This window comes from Chiroxiphia lanceolata, chromosome 14 (genome assembly GCF_009829145.1).
Source record: "Chiroxiphia lanceolata isolate bChiLan1 chromosome 14, bChiLan1.pri, whole genome shotgun sequence".
Classification (NCBI taxonomy): domain Eukaryota; kingdom Metazoa; phylum Chordata; class Aves; order Passeriformes; family Pipridae; genus Chiroxiphia; species Chiroxiphia lanceolata.
Window position 1 is genome coordinate 18,126,531 of NC_045650.1, and position 17,550 is coordinate 18,144,080.

The following is a 17,550-nucleotide window of genomic DNA, read 5'->3' on the forward strand; positions in this document are numbered from 1 at the left end:
GCGGTTCCCTGCGCGGTGCGGGCGGGGCCGCGCGGGGGCGCTGCGGGCGGGGCCGTTCCCAGGGCGGGGCCAGGGCCGGCCCCGATCCCCGCCCTGATCCCGGCCCCGCTTCCGTGTCCGGGTCGGAGCCGCGATGTCGGACTCGGAGAGCGAGGAGGATGGGGACGGCGGCCGCGCCGAGCCCTTCTCCCTGGCCGGGTTCCTCTTCGGCAACATCAACGAGGCGGGGCAGCTGGAGGGGGACAGTGTCCTCGACAAGGTAGGGCCGTGTCGCTGCGGGGGGACGGGCGTCAGCCGGCGTGCCCTAGGATGTGCCGGGGTGCTCGGGGTGCCCTGGGATGTACCGGGATGACCCGGGGTGTATCGGGGTGCCCTGGGATGTACCGGGATGACCCGGGGTGTATCGGGGTGCCCTGGGATGTACCGGGGTACTTGGGGTGTTACTGGGGTGCTCGGGGTGCCCTGGGATGTACTGGAGTACTTGAGGTGTACTGGGGTGCTCGGAGTGCCCTGGGATGTACTGGGGTACTTGGGGTGTTACTGGGGTGCTCGGGGTGTCCTGGGATGTACTGGAGTGAACTGGGACGTACTGGGGTACTTGGGATGTTACTGGGGTGCTTGGGGTGCCCTGGGATGTACTGGAGTGAACTGGGACATACTGGGGTACTTGAGGTGTACTGGGGTGCCCTGGGATGTACCGGGATGACCCGGGGTGTACTGGGGTACTTGGGATGTACCGGGGTGCTCAGGGTGCACCAGGAGGTAGCAGAGCGACCCGGAATGTACCAGGGTGAAATGGGGTGGCCCAAGGTATACTGAGGTGTTAGGGGTGACCTGGAATGTACTAGGGTTAGCTGGGATGTACAGGGATGACTTGGGGTGTACTGGGGTGCTCAAGGTGACCTGGGATGTACTGGGGTGAACTGGGATGTACTGGGGTGAACTGTGGTGTACTGGGGATCTTGTTGTGCACCGGAGTGTACTGGGATGACCTGGGGTATACCGGGATGAACAAGGGTGACCCAGGGTGTTCCGGGGTGCTCGGGATGACCTGGGATGTACTGGGGTGAACTGGGTTGTACCGGGGAGACCTGGGGTGCTCAAGGTGCACTGAGATGAACTGGAGTGACCCAGGGTGTTCTGGGGTGCCTGGGATAACCCAGGATGTACTGGGATGTTCCAGGGTGACCTGGTATGTGCTGGGGTGCTCAGGCTGTAGTTGGGTGCTCGGGGTATATCTGGGTGTACTGGGGTGCTTGGAGTGATCCAGGATGTACCAGAATGACTCAGGGTGCTCAGGCTGTACTGGGGTGCTCGGGGTGTCCCAGAGTGTCCTGTGGTGTTTGGGGTGGGCTCCGGGACTGGACCCAGCTGGCAGTCACGGGGCTGGCCCGGCCTTGGCTGCTGGAGCCTCCCAGCTCTGGTCTCCCCAGGAATCCAAGAAGCACTTGGCTGGGCTGGGCGTGCTGGGACTGGGCAACCTGATCACTGAGATCACAGCCAGCGAGGAGGAGAGCCCGGAGAGCGAGGGAGCACACCTGGATGAGGAAGGTTTGGCACGGGGTTACCTGTTGTTAAAGAGCAGAGGGGCTGCAGGGTCGGAGCTCTTGCTGGAGAGAAGAAAATGCACCTGGCTCATCAGGGTCTGCAGGGAATATCATGGTGTTACCTGGTCAGAGGGCCTCTGTCAAAGGCCTTACCTTCTTCTGCTTGCCAGACTGAATGCTACAGTATCTCCTGATCAATTTTACACTTGTTTTCTTTAATTTTTGTAAGTTTTTTACTTGTCTCTCCTCCTTCACAAGTAAGTCTGTGTTTGCCCCTGTATTAGAGAAACCTGTTTAATGCAGTGATATAATGTCTCTTTTTTAACTTCTGAACATGCTGAGCAGTTTCACTGAGTGATGGGTTTTCCTTGTGCTAAAGTTGTCTGCTTCCCAATCCTTAGGGGAAGTTCAAAGCTGTGGGAGTTTTGGTTAGAACGAGGGGAAAGGTACTCGGGTGGGAACTGAATTTTTTTGTTCCTCTGAGTAAAGAAAGCAGAGGAAAGGATTCGTATGTACGTAGTGAAATCTGCAGTTAGTAATATATATTAGGGTGAAGTTTTGTGTGACGAGGTTTCTCTTCTCCCTAGGCTGGGTCAAGAGCACAGAAGATGCTGTTGATTACTCAGACATCACTGAGGTGGCAGAGGATGAGAGCCGCCGGTACAAGCAGGCGATGGGCAGCCTGCAGCCAGCTCGGAGGCCAGGTAAAGAGGGGATCAGCATGACAGCTCTACCTCTAGGAGCTATTACCTTCTGCAGAGAATACCTAATATCTGCTCATATTTCTTTAACCTGTGTTCTTATGTTTATGCAGGAGGGCTAGTGCCTCTTGGAGCTACTCAAAGATAGAAATATGGTCCTGCTTCCTAAGAGAGTCACCTCAATTTCTTTCTCCTGCTTTACTCTTCTTTTTTTTTTTTTTTTCCTGAGTTGACTTTCTGCAGAAGGCACTTTGGTTCTTTTGTTGGTCCCAGGTATCTCTATCTGGCCTGGAACAGACTTTGAGAAACATGCAGCTTTTCCCTTGGTGCAAAAGCTAAATCTTTGCATATTCCTTAAAGCTGCCTTACCCTTAATCTTTCTGGTGACATACTGTGGTTGGTGGGACACAAAGGTGATTGGGACTTTTTGACCACATTTTTCTTCTGTAGTAGCTTTATTTGCTCTGCAGAGTGTGAACAAAAGGAGGTGATAGCACAATATTTATACATATATTTTAAGTGCTTCAATCATCTTTATGTCAGTTTATCTTTTTCCCTCCTTCTCACTCTTTCTTAAACTTTCATCTTGCAAATGAGCTTGTGCAGGAAGCTGAACTGGTAAGAGTTTTGCATCTAGTTGCAAGATAAGAATGGTGTCCTTGCCATCGGGTTGGGACAGGTTTGAGATACCATAAGTGGAAAGGGTGCCTGGTTTCCTTTTGTTATCTGCTTAATAAGTAGTCCTGTCTCCTCCCTGATTAGATGAAGATGAGGACGATTACGATGCTGACTGTGAAGATATCGATTCCAAGCTGATGCCACCGCCCCCACCACCTCCAGTACCTGGAAAAAAAGAAGATGAAAAGGATGCAGCTGCCACTGGTGAGTGAGGACTTTCTTCTTCTCTTTAGCAATGTGTCTGAAGGAGGCAAAGGCTGCTGTGCAGCAGCTCGTTCTGCAGCAGGGACCACACGTCATCCCAGCCCCGTCTGCACGCTGCGCCTGAAGGTGAGTGTTTGTCCTGAGGTGTGATGTTACAGGGTTGTCTGAAATGCAGGGTGAAGTTTTGTGTTGTTGAAATACCAATATTGACCATGAAACTGCTTTTTTATCTCATCCTCTCAGTTGTGGCTGGGAAATGCACCTGGAACGCTTAGGATAAAATGAAAGGTTAAACCAGAATGGTACTGATAACGTCTGCAAAGGCTTAACTTTTGCATAAGTTGGTATAAACAGTAGATGTGGCATTATGGGGTTATGCTAGGGGAGAGGGAGGAGACCTGTTTGTTTATAAGGTGCTTGTTCTATTGTAGTATCTGAAGATGGAGACGGTATCATTTTGCCCTCCATCATTGCTCCTTCCTCTGCTGCCTCCGACAAGGTGGATTTCAGCAGCAGCTCTGATTCTGAGTCAGAGATGGGACCTCAAGAAGCCAGGCAGGCAGAATCCAAGGAAGGCAAACTCACACTTCCTCTTGCAGGAATCATGCAGCGAGATGCTACCAAACAGTTGCCAAGTGTTACAGAGCTCTTCCCAGAATTTCGACCAGGCAAGGTATTGTAAGAGATACGTGGAAGAGATGTGTGTCATGTAAGCCCTCTAAATATGAATTGTACAGTACTAAGGGTATGTACTAAGTCATCACATATTCTTGCTCACTCAATACTTCCTTTAGTTTCTGTGTGCTGTTGCTTCCAGATTGCTTAATATTTAATACTTTTCCTGCCATTTGCAGGAACCTCTTAAAAAGCATCCTGTAAAATCAGGGTGTGAATGTTTTGCTGTTCTGTAAGGCCACAGGCCCATTGATTTGATATTTTGCCAGATGATTAAAAACCAGTGCTAATCTGTCTGCTTTCTGGCTTTTCTGGCAAATATTTCCTGCTTCTCTCCTGAACTTGATGTGCTTTTCCTGAAGCATTTTGTGATCTGTATCATTTATTTAATTTTTCCCTCAAAACTTCTCGGAGTATAAATCAGAAATCAGCTCAATAGCAAGTTGGCTGAAAGAATGCTTGGGTTTTGCAGAAAGCATAGTCATTACAAGACTTTCCTAAGTGCTCACAAATAGAAAATGTAGTCAACGTATTTCAATAATTATTTTGAAAGTTTTAAAGCTGTGAAGAGGAGAGGAAAGGTAGGAGGAGAAGGTGTATAAAGATGAGCTTATAGCTGTCAAACAGATGGTTGTGACCAAGGATAACTTGGTTCTACGTGTGTCCTTGTGTGAGGAGCTGAACAATTTGCATAATTAAATGTCAGGTGAGGCTCCAGCACAGAAGTTTCCCTTCTCTTGGCTTTTGCAAACTTGATGTTTCCTGTGTTGTTCTGTTTTGTAGCAGTTGTGTTCATTTCTTTGATGCTCAACCTGTAATGTCACAGACTGCCTCAGTGCTGAACTTGCCCAGTGGGTGCAGAAATCAGTGCAAGCAGTTAATGCTGAGCACTTTTCCTAATTAATTAATGAGCATGAGAGCTGGCAAAGCCTAAAACCCTGTGGATTTTGCTGTGAGGGTGGGTTGATGTGCATGCTAATGTAGCATTGTTTTTCTTGAGAAAACCCCTTAAAATAGTACGTGCAGAGGCAGATTTTTGTGTTTCATTAAACTATTAACAGCTTAATTATGTCTGAGACCTTTGCCCTTTGTGAAAGGTCATTGACACTGGACAAAGGGTTCAGAATTAATCTGGGGGAGTTTTGGGAAGAAGGATAACATGGATGTAGGCAGAGATGGGTGGAGTGGTCGTATAAACATTATTTCCTTTGGGGATCAGTGTAACAGATAAACAGGGAATATCAATAGGATGACTCTGTAAAAGTCTTTGGTTCTAATTCCTGTTTCCTAAATAAGAGTTACAGAATAATGCTTTTCCTCTTTACAAGAGTTTAAAGTAAAAAACTTGTAAGTGCTTTAAAACCAACAATCATAACCATAGAAGGAACACAAGAGGAAGTTTATAATTGTCATTAGTGCAGGTTTTGGAGGAATGCAGTATAGGGGAACTACGTTGTGATATATTATGAAATAAAAATACGGGTATTATTTCTGGACTCTATTATTTATCTGTTTTCTTAAGAAATCTCTAATTTATATAACTCTCTTTTAGCTTGTCTCTCTTGCTAATAATTTTATCAACTCTTGTTCAACCTCCATCTGTCTTTCTGAAGATTGTGGGTTGTTCAAAATGAAAATCAATTATTTCCAGGTGGTATCTAACCACATGACCAATATGTAAGGCAGTCTTTCTTCTCTCTAAGTTTCTTTGCGTTTGAAATTAAGAATAAATCCATTTGAAAATGAAGGTTCCATCAAACAGATCAGAAACTTTTTTTTTTTTCCACGTGCAACCAAGAGACCGTTGATTGCATTGGGAACTGGGATTGTACTACAGGCCAAGCTTCTGAATTTCAGAGTGCTCCCTTTCACTACTGTATTTCAGGGGAGGGCAAGGCAGACAGTGTCTTTTTTTTTTTTTATTTCCCTCTAATTCTCTTGTTTTTTCCTGATTTAGGTGCTGCGTTTCCTGCGTCTCTTTGGCCCCGGAAAGAACGTCCCGTCGGTCTGGAGGAGCGCCCGGAGGAAACGCAAGAAGAAGCATCGGGAGTTGGCACAAGAAGTGCAGATACAGGAGGGTGAAGTTGTGGTTGAGAGTGGAGTGGAAGGAAAATCTCCCTGGGAGTATGAGTTTGCTGCTCCTCCCCCTCCTGAGCAGTGCCTTTCAGATGATGAGGTGGGATATCTGAGACTTAGAGAGGGTCACCAGCTAGTGCTGGGGGTAGTGGTGGATTGGACAGTGGCTTGTAAAGAGCTTTTCCCTCAAAACAAAACTGGAGAACAGAGTTGGCTTGTATTCCAGCTGTGCAGCAGCTCTTCTCCAAACACTAGTCAGTGGCTTCAGGTGATTGCTCCTTACTGAAAAGGCTGCATCCGTGGTACAGGATCGATAGGAGAGCTTATCCTCTTTGTGTCAAGAAGAAATCTCTGTGTTCTTGGAAGTCTAATTGCAGAACATTCTTAAGGCAGATAGTAAGTATGGCAAAGAACTTCTTAGAAATGCTTTTCTTCTACGAGGATAAAACTGGGAAACTTGGAAGGAAGAAGCCTCTTACTGACACTTAGATAGAGCATCCGTGTAACCATTCCCCCCTTTGCTGTGCTCCAGATTACCATGATGGCACCTGTGGAGTCCAAGTTTTCCCAGTCGACTGGTGACATAGACAAAGTGACAGACACAAAGCCCAAGGTGGCAGAGTGGCGTTATGGCCCAGCACAGCTCTGGTATGACATGCTGGGCATCCCTGAAGATGGCAGTGGCTTTGATTATGGTTTCAAGCTGAAAGAGAAGAGCGAGCAGGATGTTAAAGGACACACAGATGAGGGGGTGAGAGGGGAACTGTGGGGGTGTATGTGGGGATTCTTGCACAGTGAAAGTTTGGTGATGGGCTGGTGGACAGTTGTGCACCATGCAAAATGAGACACTGAATTTTCCTGCTTTAGTTTGAAAGGATGAAGGCAATTCGGGTCTTCCAGCAATTATTATTTCCTTCCAGGATGCAGAGTCAACTAAGGAGAAGGATGATCTGCTAGCTGATGAGCACTTCCTTATGGTGACACAGCTCCAGTGGGAGGATGATGTCATCTGGAATGGAGAGGATGTCAAGCACAAGGGGACTAAGACACAGCGTGCCAGTTTGGCAGGCTGGCTGCCATCGAGCATGACTAGAAATGCCACTGCATACAATGCCCAGCAAGGTAATCAGTGGTCTGGTATGAATTTTACAGCAGGCAGTACAATTGTACATGGGCAATTCCATGTCTCAAATGCAGAACATAATTCTTCCTGTCAGGGAACGCTTTTTGGCAAAATCACAGCTCTGCTCAGAATTCTGAGACTCTCAGTTTCTTTCCAAAACCAGAGTAGGCACCTTCTGTTAAAAAAACCCCAGCCCATACCAGCTCTGGCTTTCTTCTCTGCATGTGGAATACCCGAGCCTCCCACTCAAGCTAACCTTACTTTTGTTTTCCTTTTCCCTAGGTTTGAACCGCAGTGGCTCTTTGCTCAATTCACCAATTCCACTAGCACAGAAACCCAGTGTAGCAGGAGTCCTGGGCATAGCAAAGTGCAAAGAAAAGGCCCCTGAACAGCAAGGTAATGAGGATATCAATCTTTGCCCATGAATAGCTGCATGTGACTTGTTTCTATGGTAGAAAGACTTGTTTGCTCTAAAATTTCTAGAGACCTTATTTTATTTTTGGAGGATATGTTTCAGGTGTTGGTAAAGCTCAGACTTGGGGCTCTACTTCCTCTTTGCTTCCAAGATGTGTTTGCTTTCGCCTTTTTGAGGTCCTGCCTCAGAAAGCCCTGAAAGATGAGGAAAGTTGAGGGAATAAGATGTGGGGATGGGCTCTGAAATAGTTTTAGTGTGTAAAACTCTCAAGGGTTCTACCTTATGATTGTTGCAGTTTCCCTGGATGAAGACAAGCCCTGGTACTCTATTTTCCCAATTGACAATGAAGAGTTGGTGTATGGTCGTTGGGAGGACAATATCATCTGGGATGATCAGGCAATGGAAACCTACTTGGATCCCCCCGTCTTAACACTTGATCCAAATGATGAAAACATAATTCTAGGTAGGTTTGTGGCATCCAGAAATTTGACCCAAATGGGAAAAGACAAGGGGAAGTGGAAGCCAAGTGTTTATAATCACACTGTAGTGGAAGTAAATGGACTGGGGCAATACTTATGGCCTTTCTTTGCTCTGGCTTTTGAAGGTAATTTGCAAGTAATCAAAGGCTTAAGTGGGAGGCAGCAACACTAATAACTTTTAATGATGTGCTGTATGCTTCCAGCTTCCAAGTTAAAGGCACTAGCAGGAAAGGAAAAATTAATGCCCTGAAACTTAAATTTAACTTAGTTCATCTGACTCTTGATGTGTTTTAGAAGTGACTGTCTTAATTTTGCTGGCATGCATGTTGGTAAAGAAGTAAACCACAGACTAGCCCATGCCATTCTCATCATTGCTTGTGTTCAGAGCCTGAAGAAGCAGATTCCTTAAGCCTCTTTCAGACTACACTAATGGCACATGGGAGCAATGGCATTGTGTAATACCACTCATCACTTTTTTTTGCTGCTGCAAACTGCCACTGAGTTTAATTTGAATGTGTGATTTGATTTGAAATTTGAATGAATCCCTGAATAAGGATATTGCTACATTTTAAATAGCCTGGATTGCATTTTCTTCCTCAGGAAAAGGGGTTAGTTCTAAGAATCTGAATTTGTGTTGATTGGAATATTTTGGTGTTAGCCAACGACCCTGAAAATCAGTGTTAAAGTCAAGACAAGCAGACTCACAGTACTTTCTTTCCAAGACTGGAATACACCACAGAATTGCAGATGTTTGTATAAATAGTAACAAAATGAACCCACAGTTATTTTGCACAGAGTGATCTGTGCACAGAACTGATAATAGCATTTACCAAGCCCCTGTCACCAGGTCCTGCTTCTCGTGTGAAAATCTTACTTGGAGGATCCACACTTCACAAATTGCTACCTTTTGAAATTCATACTGCTTTCCTGGAATTTTTCAGGAATCCCTTTTGGGTTCAGGTCCATATTTTTTTTGGATTCAGACTCACTCTTGTGTTGTATGTATGTGGGGAAGAAAAGGATTATTAATACATGTAGTTGAGAAATTACTGGCACTCTTGTCACCTTGACTCTCAACTTTTGAGAACTCCTTTGGCAGCACAGATGCTCTTTTTCTTGTTCTTTCATCAGTTAGACAATTAGTAACTTTGTGTTGAGCAGTGGATACCCCAAGCAATCCCCACAGTCACCCTCATCCCACTCAAATCTACTCACTACTGAAGGTGGTAAGGCAGAGATATAAGCATGGAGCTTTTTGTGTTTCTTGAGCTTATTTCATATTAACCTGCATGGAGGAAAAGGGGGAGGAGTGTAGAAGGAGGGCAGTCACCCCAGGAACTGAACGAAAAAGGTTGAAATATCTGGATCAAGGGGCAGCACAGTAGGAGGCTGAGGTGCAAAAAGAAGGAAACAAGTGCCCTACAAGTGAAATTGTTTGTGTTCTTAGAAATTCCTGATGAAAAGGAAGAAATGACTTTGAACTCTCCATCCAAGGAAAACAAGAAAGAATCTTCTCTAAAGAAGAGTCGAATCCTGTTGGGAAAAACAGGTGTGATCAAGGAAGAACCACAGCAGGTCAGCATGAGCTTTAGCATCTTGTAGGCTGGGAATGATGAGGAAGGAGTCATTTTGGTTTGGGTTTTTTCTGACACCTCTTTCTCTGTGTTTAAAATCGAATTAGAATATGTCTCAGCCAGAGGTGAAGGATCCCTGGAACCTCTCCAATGATGAGTTTTATTACCCCAAACAGCAGGGACTTCGAGGGACCTTTGGAGGCAACATCATTCAGGTAGTCACAGGGATGTTCACTTGGAGTAGGAGGTTTCTAACTGAGTGTATGATTTAAGATTTGTAGAAAAACAGAATTTAGATTACAGCAGGTCAGTTAAGTGTTCATGAGACATATTTTTAATGTTGTTCAATTAAAATTAGGAGTTTGAACTAACTTTTCTTGATTGCCCCATCAAAGTGAGGTTTAGGTGCTGGATTTTGCTGTTTCCTACTCTCCATGCTTTTGTTTGGTGTCTCTTTGTGTAGTACTCTTTCTGAAGCAATAGTGGGAGGGGGGAAAGGGGTGCAGATAATCAAGAGGTGAGGCTGTACTTCTGCTACTAGTGTGTGTTTTAATTTGGATATTACAAAAATAATTTAGATTCTGGTGAGTTTGAATTACTGCTTGCTGGCCCTAGGGGAAGAGGTGATTTTTTTCTTTCTTTCTTCATTGTGGTATTCAGTGACTTCTTCTAAAAACTCATCTGACTCCAGCATCTTCTGTAATGGGAAAACCGTATGTAATTCCAAATGAACTTCTCTCCCACTGATAGGGATAATGGCTTTACATTTAGTTCCTAGTTAATAAAAAGATCTTCTCATTGGGTACTGGTTGAAATAGTAGAATTAAAGTCACCTCTGTACATAAAGAAAGTATATATGGAAAATATGTGAGACTAAACATTTTCTGTCAAAAGGCAACATGTATGAGAATTGAATTTCAGTGCACTCGTGTTACTGCTGCAATACCTGAAGGTGTTGCTGGGTTCTGTTAGGTGAGGTTTAGCAGGGTAGGAGGATGATCTTGGTTTTGAGATGATGCATGTCACTCCTAACCCAGATTCTGTTCCCATGTTAGCACTCCATCCCAGCAGTGGAGCTTCGCCAGCCGTTCTTTCCCACCCACATGGGTCCCATGAAGCTCCGACAGTTCCATCGGCCTCCCCTGAAGAAATACTCCTTCGGTGCCTTGTCCCAGCCGGGGCCCCACGCTGTGCAGCCTCTGCTGAAGCACATCAAGAAGAAAGCCAAGGTACAGTTATTTCTGTCTCCCTGGTGTCTGCTGGGGCTCCCTGGGCACGGCAGATCCGCTGGATGTGCTGTTGCCCTGCCCCTGCCCTGTCCCTGGCACAGATGAGGGAGCAGGAGCGCCAGGCCTCCGGGGGAGGTGAGATGTTCTTCATGCGCACGCCGCAGGACCTCACCGGCAAGGACGGGGATCTCATCCTGGCTGAGTACAGCGAGGAAAACGCCCCTCTGATGATGCAGGTTGGCATGGCAACAAAGATTAAAAATTACTACAAAAGGGTGAGTATGCAGATCTCGCTGCTGGACAGTGATTTTTTTTTTCCTCTGCCCCTCTCTCTCTCTGAGTCCTGACTGCACCTTCATTGCACGTTGCAGAAACCTGGCAAAGATCCAGGAGCTCCAGACTGCAAATACGGAGAGACTGTTTATTGTCACACTTCCCCATTCCTGGGTTCTCTGCATCCAGGCCAGTTACTGCAGGTGAGAAAAGCAAGCATGAGAGTACAGATAAGATGAGTTTGGAGTAATAGGCAGAGTGCCTATTACATGCCCTATTTATTCAATCACAAATAACGCTCAGCTTCCAAAAAGACCGGATTCTTTTTTATTTCCAGTTTACATCTCTTTGTTTACTGATAATAATATAATTCTTAGCTTTCTTTTTTTAAAAAAAAATCTCAGTTGTATGTATTTTAAAATTGTTGTAGGAATGATAGGAATTGACAGGAACTGAATCTTTGATGCTTTGCTTAGTAATGGCATTAGAAATACTGTCAGAGAGTACTGAGTGGAAGGCCAAAGCTGCTCGAATGTTGGGGAGCTCAGTAAGCAGGTGTGTTGGAGGGGATAGAAAACATGGATTTATTATGGTCTAGGATCTGTGAGCAAAATTTTGTGTGTACTTCCTGAGAATTACACTGCTAGTTGTCTGTTTGATGCCAGTTCCACTCAGTCTAGTCCCTCCTTGGTGCTGGTTTAAACTCATTTAAACCTTTAAATGCTGAACTCTGCTGCTCTCTGCTTTTCTGGTTAGGTTCTTACAACCTCCTTTCCTGGGCACAGTCTTCAGTCCTTGCTGTGTTGCCTTCTTCCATTCCCAGGCTGCGTGTGTGTCCTGGGTTGGTTTCCATGGTTGTGTTGTTCTGCATATGTGTTCTTTCTGTCCTTTTTTTAAGTACCTCCCTAAAGGTCCTAAAGTACCTCCAAGGGTCCAAAGAGCCCTTCAGTCTCTTTGGGCATTTGTTCTACGTTTTTTTTATGCTTTTGTTCTTCATCCTTGGCTATTCTCTGCATAAACAAGAAGTGTTCTGAGTGCACATCTACACAGGTTGTGATATAAATGATGGTGTACCCTTGCAATGAACTCTTTTTTTCTAAGATCCTTTTTGTAGATTGAATTGCAGGAAATTTGATCAAAACTTGACTTTCAAACTTCATTTCTCTCAATAGGCATTTGAAAACAATCTTTTCCGGGCCCCTATTTATTTACACAAGATGCCTGAAACAGATTTTCTGATCATCCGGACGCGACAAGGATATTACATCCGAGAGCTCGTGGATATTTTTGTAGTTGGTCAGGAGTGCCCACTTTATGAAGTCCCTGGTCCCAACTCCAAACGAGCTAACACACATATCAGAGATTTCCTGCAGGTATGTGATAAGAGGCAGTTTGGGGATCTGGGGGATCTTTGGAGAAAGCCCATGGCACAGGCTTGATTTGGGAAGCTCATTGTCCTGCTATGACTCCCTTTGTTTCTTAGTTTTGTTGTGAGAGCACTTCAAGAATTGCATATTAACTGTACATTTTGGTTGTCATTTAGCCAGTGATTTATAACATGCTGCTTCTGTTTAATTACTTATCAGATAGGATGTATATGATAGAGGCTTTTTATTAAACAAAGCAAAAGGTTACAAGATTACATGAAAGTGTAGGAAACTGAAGATGTTGGAATGAATTTGAAGTGATTGTGCTGTATAAAATTACAGTTACACTGGTTTTACTAAGAGACAATTAAGAAATCTTAAAATTAAGAATCACAGTCCTATTACACAGCACAGAATTAGGGTTGCTTCATAGGCCTTTGTTGATTTCCTGGATCTTGTGACAGTGAAGTTTTGGGACTGACCATGAGCGTTCCAATAACTATCCCCAAATTCAGATTTTGGAGAAAATCTCCAGTAATTTACTGTCAGTTTAATTCAAAACTATAACTCAAGAGATGTTTGCAGAACAGGAAAATCCCTGCTGTTCACAGGTCAACATTTCTAATGTGATAATACAGAACTTCAAGACAAATGTTTTTTTCCACATCTCACTCTCAAAAGTAGCTGGACCTGAAGCAGACATGAGGCTTGGAAAACTTTACTATAATAAATTTATAAGAAACAATGGCTTTTCAGTAGGAAGTCTGAAGCAGCCACCAGAAACAGCATTGCCTGTGCTGCCTTTGCAGGTTTGTTGTGTTCCTTTGGGCATCACAGATGAGTCTTGTTTTGTAGGTTTTTATTTATCGCCTCTTCTGGAAAAGCAGGGACCGCCCTCGGAGGATTCGGATGGAGGACATCAAGAAGGCCTTTCCCTCCCATTCCGAGAGCAGCATCCGCAAGCGGCTCAAGCTTTGTGCTGATTTCAAACGCACAGGTATTGAAACCTTTCTCTGGGTGCTCAGCCCCTCCCTGCTGCTCTTGGAGTTCCGAACAGAGCAGATCCTGATAAACCATTTTTGAAAATGTCCACTTGAAGAACCGAAATGTAATCTGAAAGGGGTGTTTTTGCTCCAATTTTTATAAAAGTGCCCTTTGTTTTGGCACGATTGTGCTTGATGCTAAGAAGTGACTACAGTTCAGGCATTTTTAATAACCCTTTGGGCAATGATTTACTCCTAAAATAACAACATACAACACCGACACATACACATTCCTTTCCCTAGGTGTGTGGCTGTGTTGTTTTGCAAGCATGTACATGCAAATAAAAGCTTGTCTCATCTTTGTGAGTCCAGCAGTGCTCTGAGAACCTGACTTTTTTGTCATTTTTTAATATGCAGAATGTTAAGCAGATGGTAATACAAAGCTTTTTGGGCCAGCCACGGGGAAAAGTAGTTTGAGGCGAGGAAGTGAAAGGTGCATTTAATGCTTTTGGAATGTAGTTTATACATTGAATGAGCATGAACGTGTGAGAATTTGCTTATATAACAGTTGCTGAGTTTAGAGGGCACTGATTTACTCAAACACAGAGTGAAATAAACCTATCACTTTTAGTGGTCCTAAATGTCACAGATTTGTCATGCTTGTTCCTTTTGCTAGCAGGGTACCAAATCCTGAAATACAGTTAGGACTATGATGGCATCCAGCACGTGTGGGGAAACCCCTCAGTGTTTGACCTGTGCATTTTTCAGGGATGGACTCAAACTGGTGGGTTTTGAAGCCAGATTTCAGATTGCCAACAGAGGAGGAGATCAGAGCAATGGTGTCCCCAGAGCAGTGCTGTGCCTATTACAGCATGATTGCAGCTGAGCAGCGACTGAAGGTAAATGGTCCTGACAAGCAGTTCTCTGAAGGTTGAGGTAACTCCTGCCTAAAACTGTTTTTGCTATGAAGTAGGCAAATTAGGTCCCTGGCTACTGTGCAGCTTGCTAAGTTCTCTGCTGCATAAAAAGGGAGTTTAGTTCTTAAAGAGAGAGACACTCTATTCTTACCACCTATTACTTATGCATTGAATTAGCTGTTCTCAAAAGTAGCAAAGGAAGGTACAAGAAAGGGCCTGTGTTTTTACCTGCCTGTGCAGCAGAAAGTAACCAGCAAGTGGCTGTGAGAGAAACTGATTGTTTTTCTGAAGTTGACTGTAGTATTTAGTTATGGAATTTGTGAAAATACTGGTCAGTTTGGCATCTGTGGTACTGTGGGTCACAGTGAATCTTACAAACAACCATCTGTGGAAGTGTGCTTGTTGAGCATGACAGGTCTCCACAGAGATGCTTCTAGTTCTTTGTCCAGTAACCTTTATAAGACTTCAATTTCTCATTTTTTCCCCTAATATTTCTCTGCAGGATGCAGGTTATGGGGAGAAATCCTTCTTTGCACCAGAAGAGGAGAATGAAGAGGATTTCCAAATGAAGATTGATGATGAGGTACCATACCTGAGTGTGCTTGCCCATAGGTAAATCTGCATGGCTGGAGAGAAACGAGGCCTTTAGATTGAAAGGACATGTTTGAAGTAGGATTTAGTTGTTCAAAAGTTCTTGCAACTTTCCTGGGAAAGCTTATACCTGTTTTGGGGTATCCTTTGGGGATCCTTCTTGCCAGGCCCTTTCAGGACTGGGCTTTTTGCACTTTGGTTATTCATTGGAGTTTTATCAGGGCAACCGAAGGATCAAGCAGTGGAATTCACTCTTATTATGTCAGTTGAGAAGTTCTCAGTATGACTGGAAGAGAACAAAATTAAAAGCTTGGAATTCTCCACGGATGGAGCAGGATTCTGATTGTTTCCCTCCTCGCTGGCAGGTGCGCACGGCTCCGTGGAACACCACACGAGCCTTCATTGCTGCCATGAAGGGCAAGTGCCTCCTAGAAGTGACTGGTGTCGCAGATCCTACTGGTTGTGGTGAAGGATTTTCTTATGTCAAGATTCCAAACAAACCAACCCAGCAGAAGGTACAGTTCCCAAGGAGCAATAGCTGGAAAGTCACATGGGAGAAATGGAGGGAAGACAAAATACCACATGAGCCTGGGAAAGTCTGCTATGTGATGACATTAATAGGCTGAATCTTTCTCTGAACAGGATGATAAAGAGCCTCAGCCAGTGAAAAAGACAGTGACTGGGACAGATGCTGATCTGCGCCGACTTTCTCTCAAAAATGCCAAACAGCTTCTGCGTAAATTTGGAGTCCCTGAGGAGGAGGTGAGCGTGCACCTGGAGCAGGTTCCAGACTTCCCTAATGGATTTAGCAGCTGATGGTGGAAGGGGCATACACGTTTATACTCTGCCCTGGAGTGGAAAGGAGCTGAGATCCGTGGTCAGCTCCCTCAGTTGTGTGTCTGCCTTCCTGTTCCCAGATAAAGAAGCTGTCCCGGTGGGAGGTGATCGATGTGGTCCGTACGATGTCCACGGAGCAGGCTCGGTCAGGGGAAGGTCCTATGAGCAAATTTGCACGTGGCTCTCGGTTCTCTGTGGCAGAACATCAGGAGAGATACAAAGAGGAGTGTCAGCGCATCTTTGATTTACAGAATAAGTAAGTTCTTATCTGATGTTCACAGCCTTGAACCCCACCCTGTCCCTACCTTAGAAGTCCAGCACTGTGCATGCCTGGGGCTCACTGATATGTGGTGGTGTAGATGTCGATTCAGCTTTTTGGGCCCACAAAATATAGCAGTGAGAAAGAGGCCTCTGGATGTTAAATAGAAACAGGGGTCAGCCTTACTCCTCTTAGTCCTTCTTGCTCTCACAGACCTTTTGGAAAGGTAGAATAAGTTGCATAGTCTGCCACTTATAATGACATGAGATATTCTGCTGTTCCACAGAGCAGTAGTTGACCACCCTATTTCCTTTCTTTTTTCTTCCCTTTTTTTTTGTTTTGTTTTGTTTTGTTATGAGTGGTTTGCCATATCTACCTTGGGTAACAGCTACCAATTCTATGTCCTACGCTTTAGAACTGCCAGAAGAATTTGTGTATTATTCCTTGTTCTGGCCCAAGACCTGAGAGTGGTGAGGGAATATTACTGTTGATGAAGAAGAGATCAACTTGTTGGAGAAGATTGGCTTGGAACAATTTGATCCTTTAGACATGGGGATTACAAGGAGAACTGAGAAAGGAATATATTATGCTTGTTCTTGTAGTAGTAATTCACAACATTTAATTTTCAAGCTTTTGCATAATTTTTACCTTTGTATTTCTGGGAAAGTGACAGGCTGGTTTTTTATTTTTTATTTGAGTGGGGGGCAGCAGTAACTGACTTTCAAGGTGCCTCCTGTTTCAGGGTTCTGGAATCCACTGAGATCCTGTCAACAGACACAGATAGCAGCTCAGCTGAAGACAGTGACTTTGAAGAGATGGGCAAGAATATTGAGAACATGTTACAGAACAAGAAAACTAGTTCTCAGCTCTCTCGGGAAAGGGAAGAGCAGGAACGAAAGGAATTGCAAAGGATGCTTCTGGGAGAAGACAGTGGCAATGACAAAGAGAGGGGCAAAAAGGACAGGAGAGACAAAAAGGGACTGTGTAAGTAACTGCAACCACCAGAATTGTGCCTGAGAGGGGATGCAGAACTTTGTGTCAGGCTGCAAAATGTGGTGACCTGGCCTCTCAAGAGAGTGTGGATTCCTTAGAGAGAATGTATAGACATGATTATCTGGGGCTTCTCCCTCTTCTCTTGAGCAGAAAATGCATGTGAAGTGTTTTCTTTGCCCCATGGCTTTTGTTTCTTTTGAACTATAAACTTACTCTGGTATTTATTTAGATATTCACTGCTGCATGCAGTGAATGCCTTTTTTCTTTGGGGTGGAGCTGTTTTTCAGTGTTTTTCTCAAGATGTGTTCACAAATAGTTCCTGCAACCAGCTTATGGTTCTCTAGTTGGATCTTATGTGTAAACACTGATCTGTATGTGAACAGATAGGCACAGTCTGCAGCTTGACAGCAGTGTCTGTTACACTGTGGGCTGTGTCAGAGTCTTTGGGGGTGATTGGGCAGCTGCCAGATTTGGATCTCCTGCAGATGTGTTTATTTTAAGTGCATTCCAGCAAAGAACTTGACATGTCCCCAGCTGGCAGGTAAAATATTTGACCTGTGAATGAACTTCTGTCTGTATGACAGTGCTCATGACCACATGAGCATGTGTGTGAGCAAAGCTGAGCTCTG

At 44.6% G+C, this 17,550-nt stretch overlaps 1 protein-coding gene across 4 annotated transcripts in view; it reads left to right on the forward strand.

Moving 5' to 3' along the window:
• Positions 1 to 107: 107 nt before the first annotated feature.
• The window catches only part of TAF1 (TATA-box binding protein associated factor 1), a 30,082-nt gene continuing 12,639 nt past the window's right edge, over positions 108 to 17,550 (forward strand). Inside the window, exons 1-23 of one of the 4 annotated variants that reach the window (XM_032702491.1) lie at positions 108 to 259; positions 1,434 to 1,551; positions 2,135 to 2,251; positions 3,011 to 3,130; positions 3,730 to 3,803; positions 5,763 to 5,981; positions 6,414 to 6,632; positions 6,802 to 7,003; positions 7,287 to 7,400; positions 7,715 to 7,882; positions 9,346 to 9,473; positions 9,580 to 9,687; positions 10,528 to 10,701; positions 10,803 to 10,976; positions 11,073 to 11,177; positions 12,147 to 12,347; positions 13,197 to 13,338; positions 14,093 to 14,223; positions 14,744 to 14,824; positions 15,198 to 15,347; positions 15,475 to 15,594; positions 15,750 to 15,925; positions 16,671 to 16,912. In XM_032702491.1, the coding sequence (XP_032558382.1) occupies positions 134 to 259; positions 1,434 to 1,551; positions 2,135 to 2,251; positions 3,011 to 3,130; positions 3,730 to 3,803; positions 5,763 to 5,981; positions 6,414 to 6,632; positions 6,802 to 7,003; positions 7,287 to 7,400; positions 7,715 to 7,882; positions 9,346 to 9,473; positions 9,580 to 9,687; positions 10,528 to 10,701; positions 10,803 to 10,976; positions 11,073 to 11,177; positions 12,147 to 12,347; positions 13,197 to 13,338; positions 14,093 to 14,223; positions 14,744 to 14,824; positions 15,198 to 15,347; positions 15,475 to 15,594; positions 15,750 to 15,925; positions 16,671 to 16,912 (3,409 nt within the window). In that variant the 5' untranslated portion in view covers positions 108 to 133. Of the gene's footprint in view, positions 260 to 1,433; positions 1,552 to 2,134; positions 2,252 to 3,010; positions 3,131 to 3,561; positions 3,804 to 5,762; positions 5,982 to 6,413; positions 6,633 to 6,801; positions 7,004 to 7,286; positions 7,401 to 7,714; positions 7,883 to 9,345; positions 9,474 to 9,579; positions 9,688 to 10,527; positions 10,702 to 10,802; positions 10,977 to 11,072; positions 11,178 to 12,146; positions 12,348 to 13,196; positions 13,339 to 14,092; positions 14,224 to 14,743; positions 14,825 to 15,197; positions 15,348 to 15,474; positions 15,595 to 15,749; positions 15,926 to 16,670; positions 16,913 to 17,550 lie in introns of all 4 variants that reach the window. The other 3 variants (XM_032702492.1, XM_032702493.1, XM_032702490.1) reach the window with 3 other exon arrangements.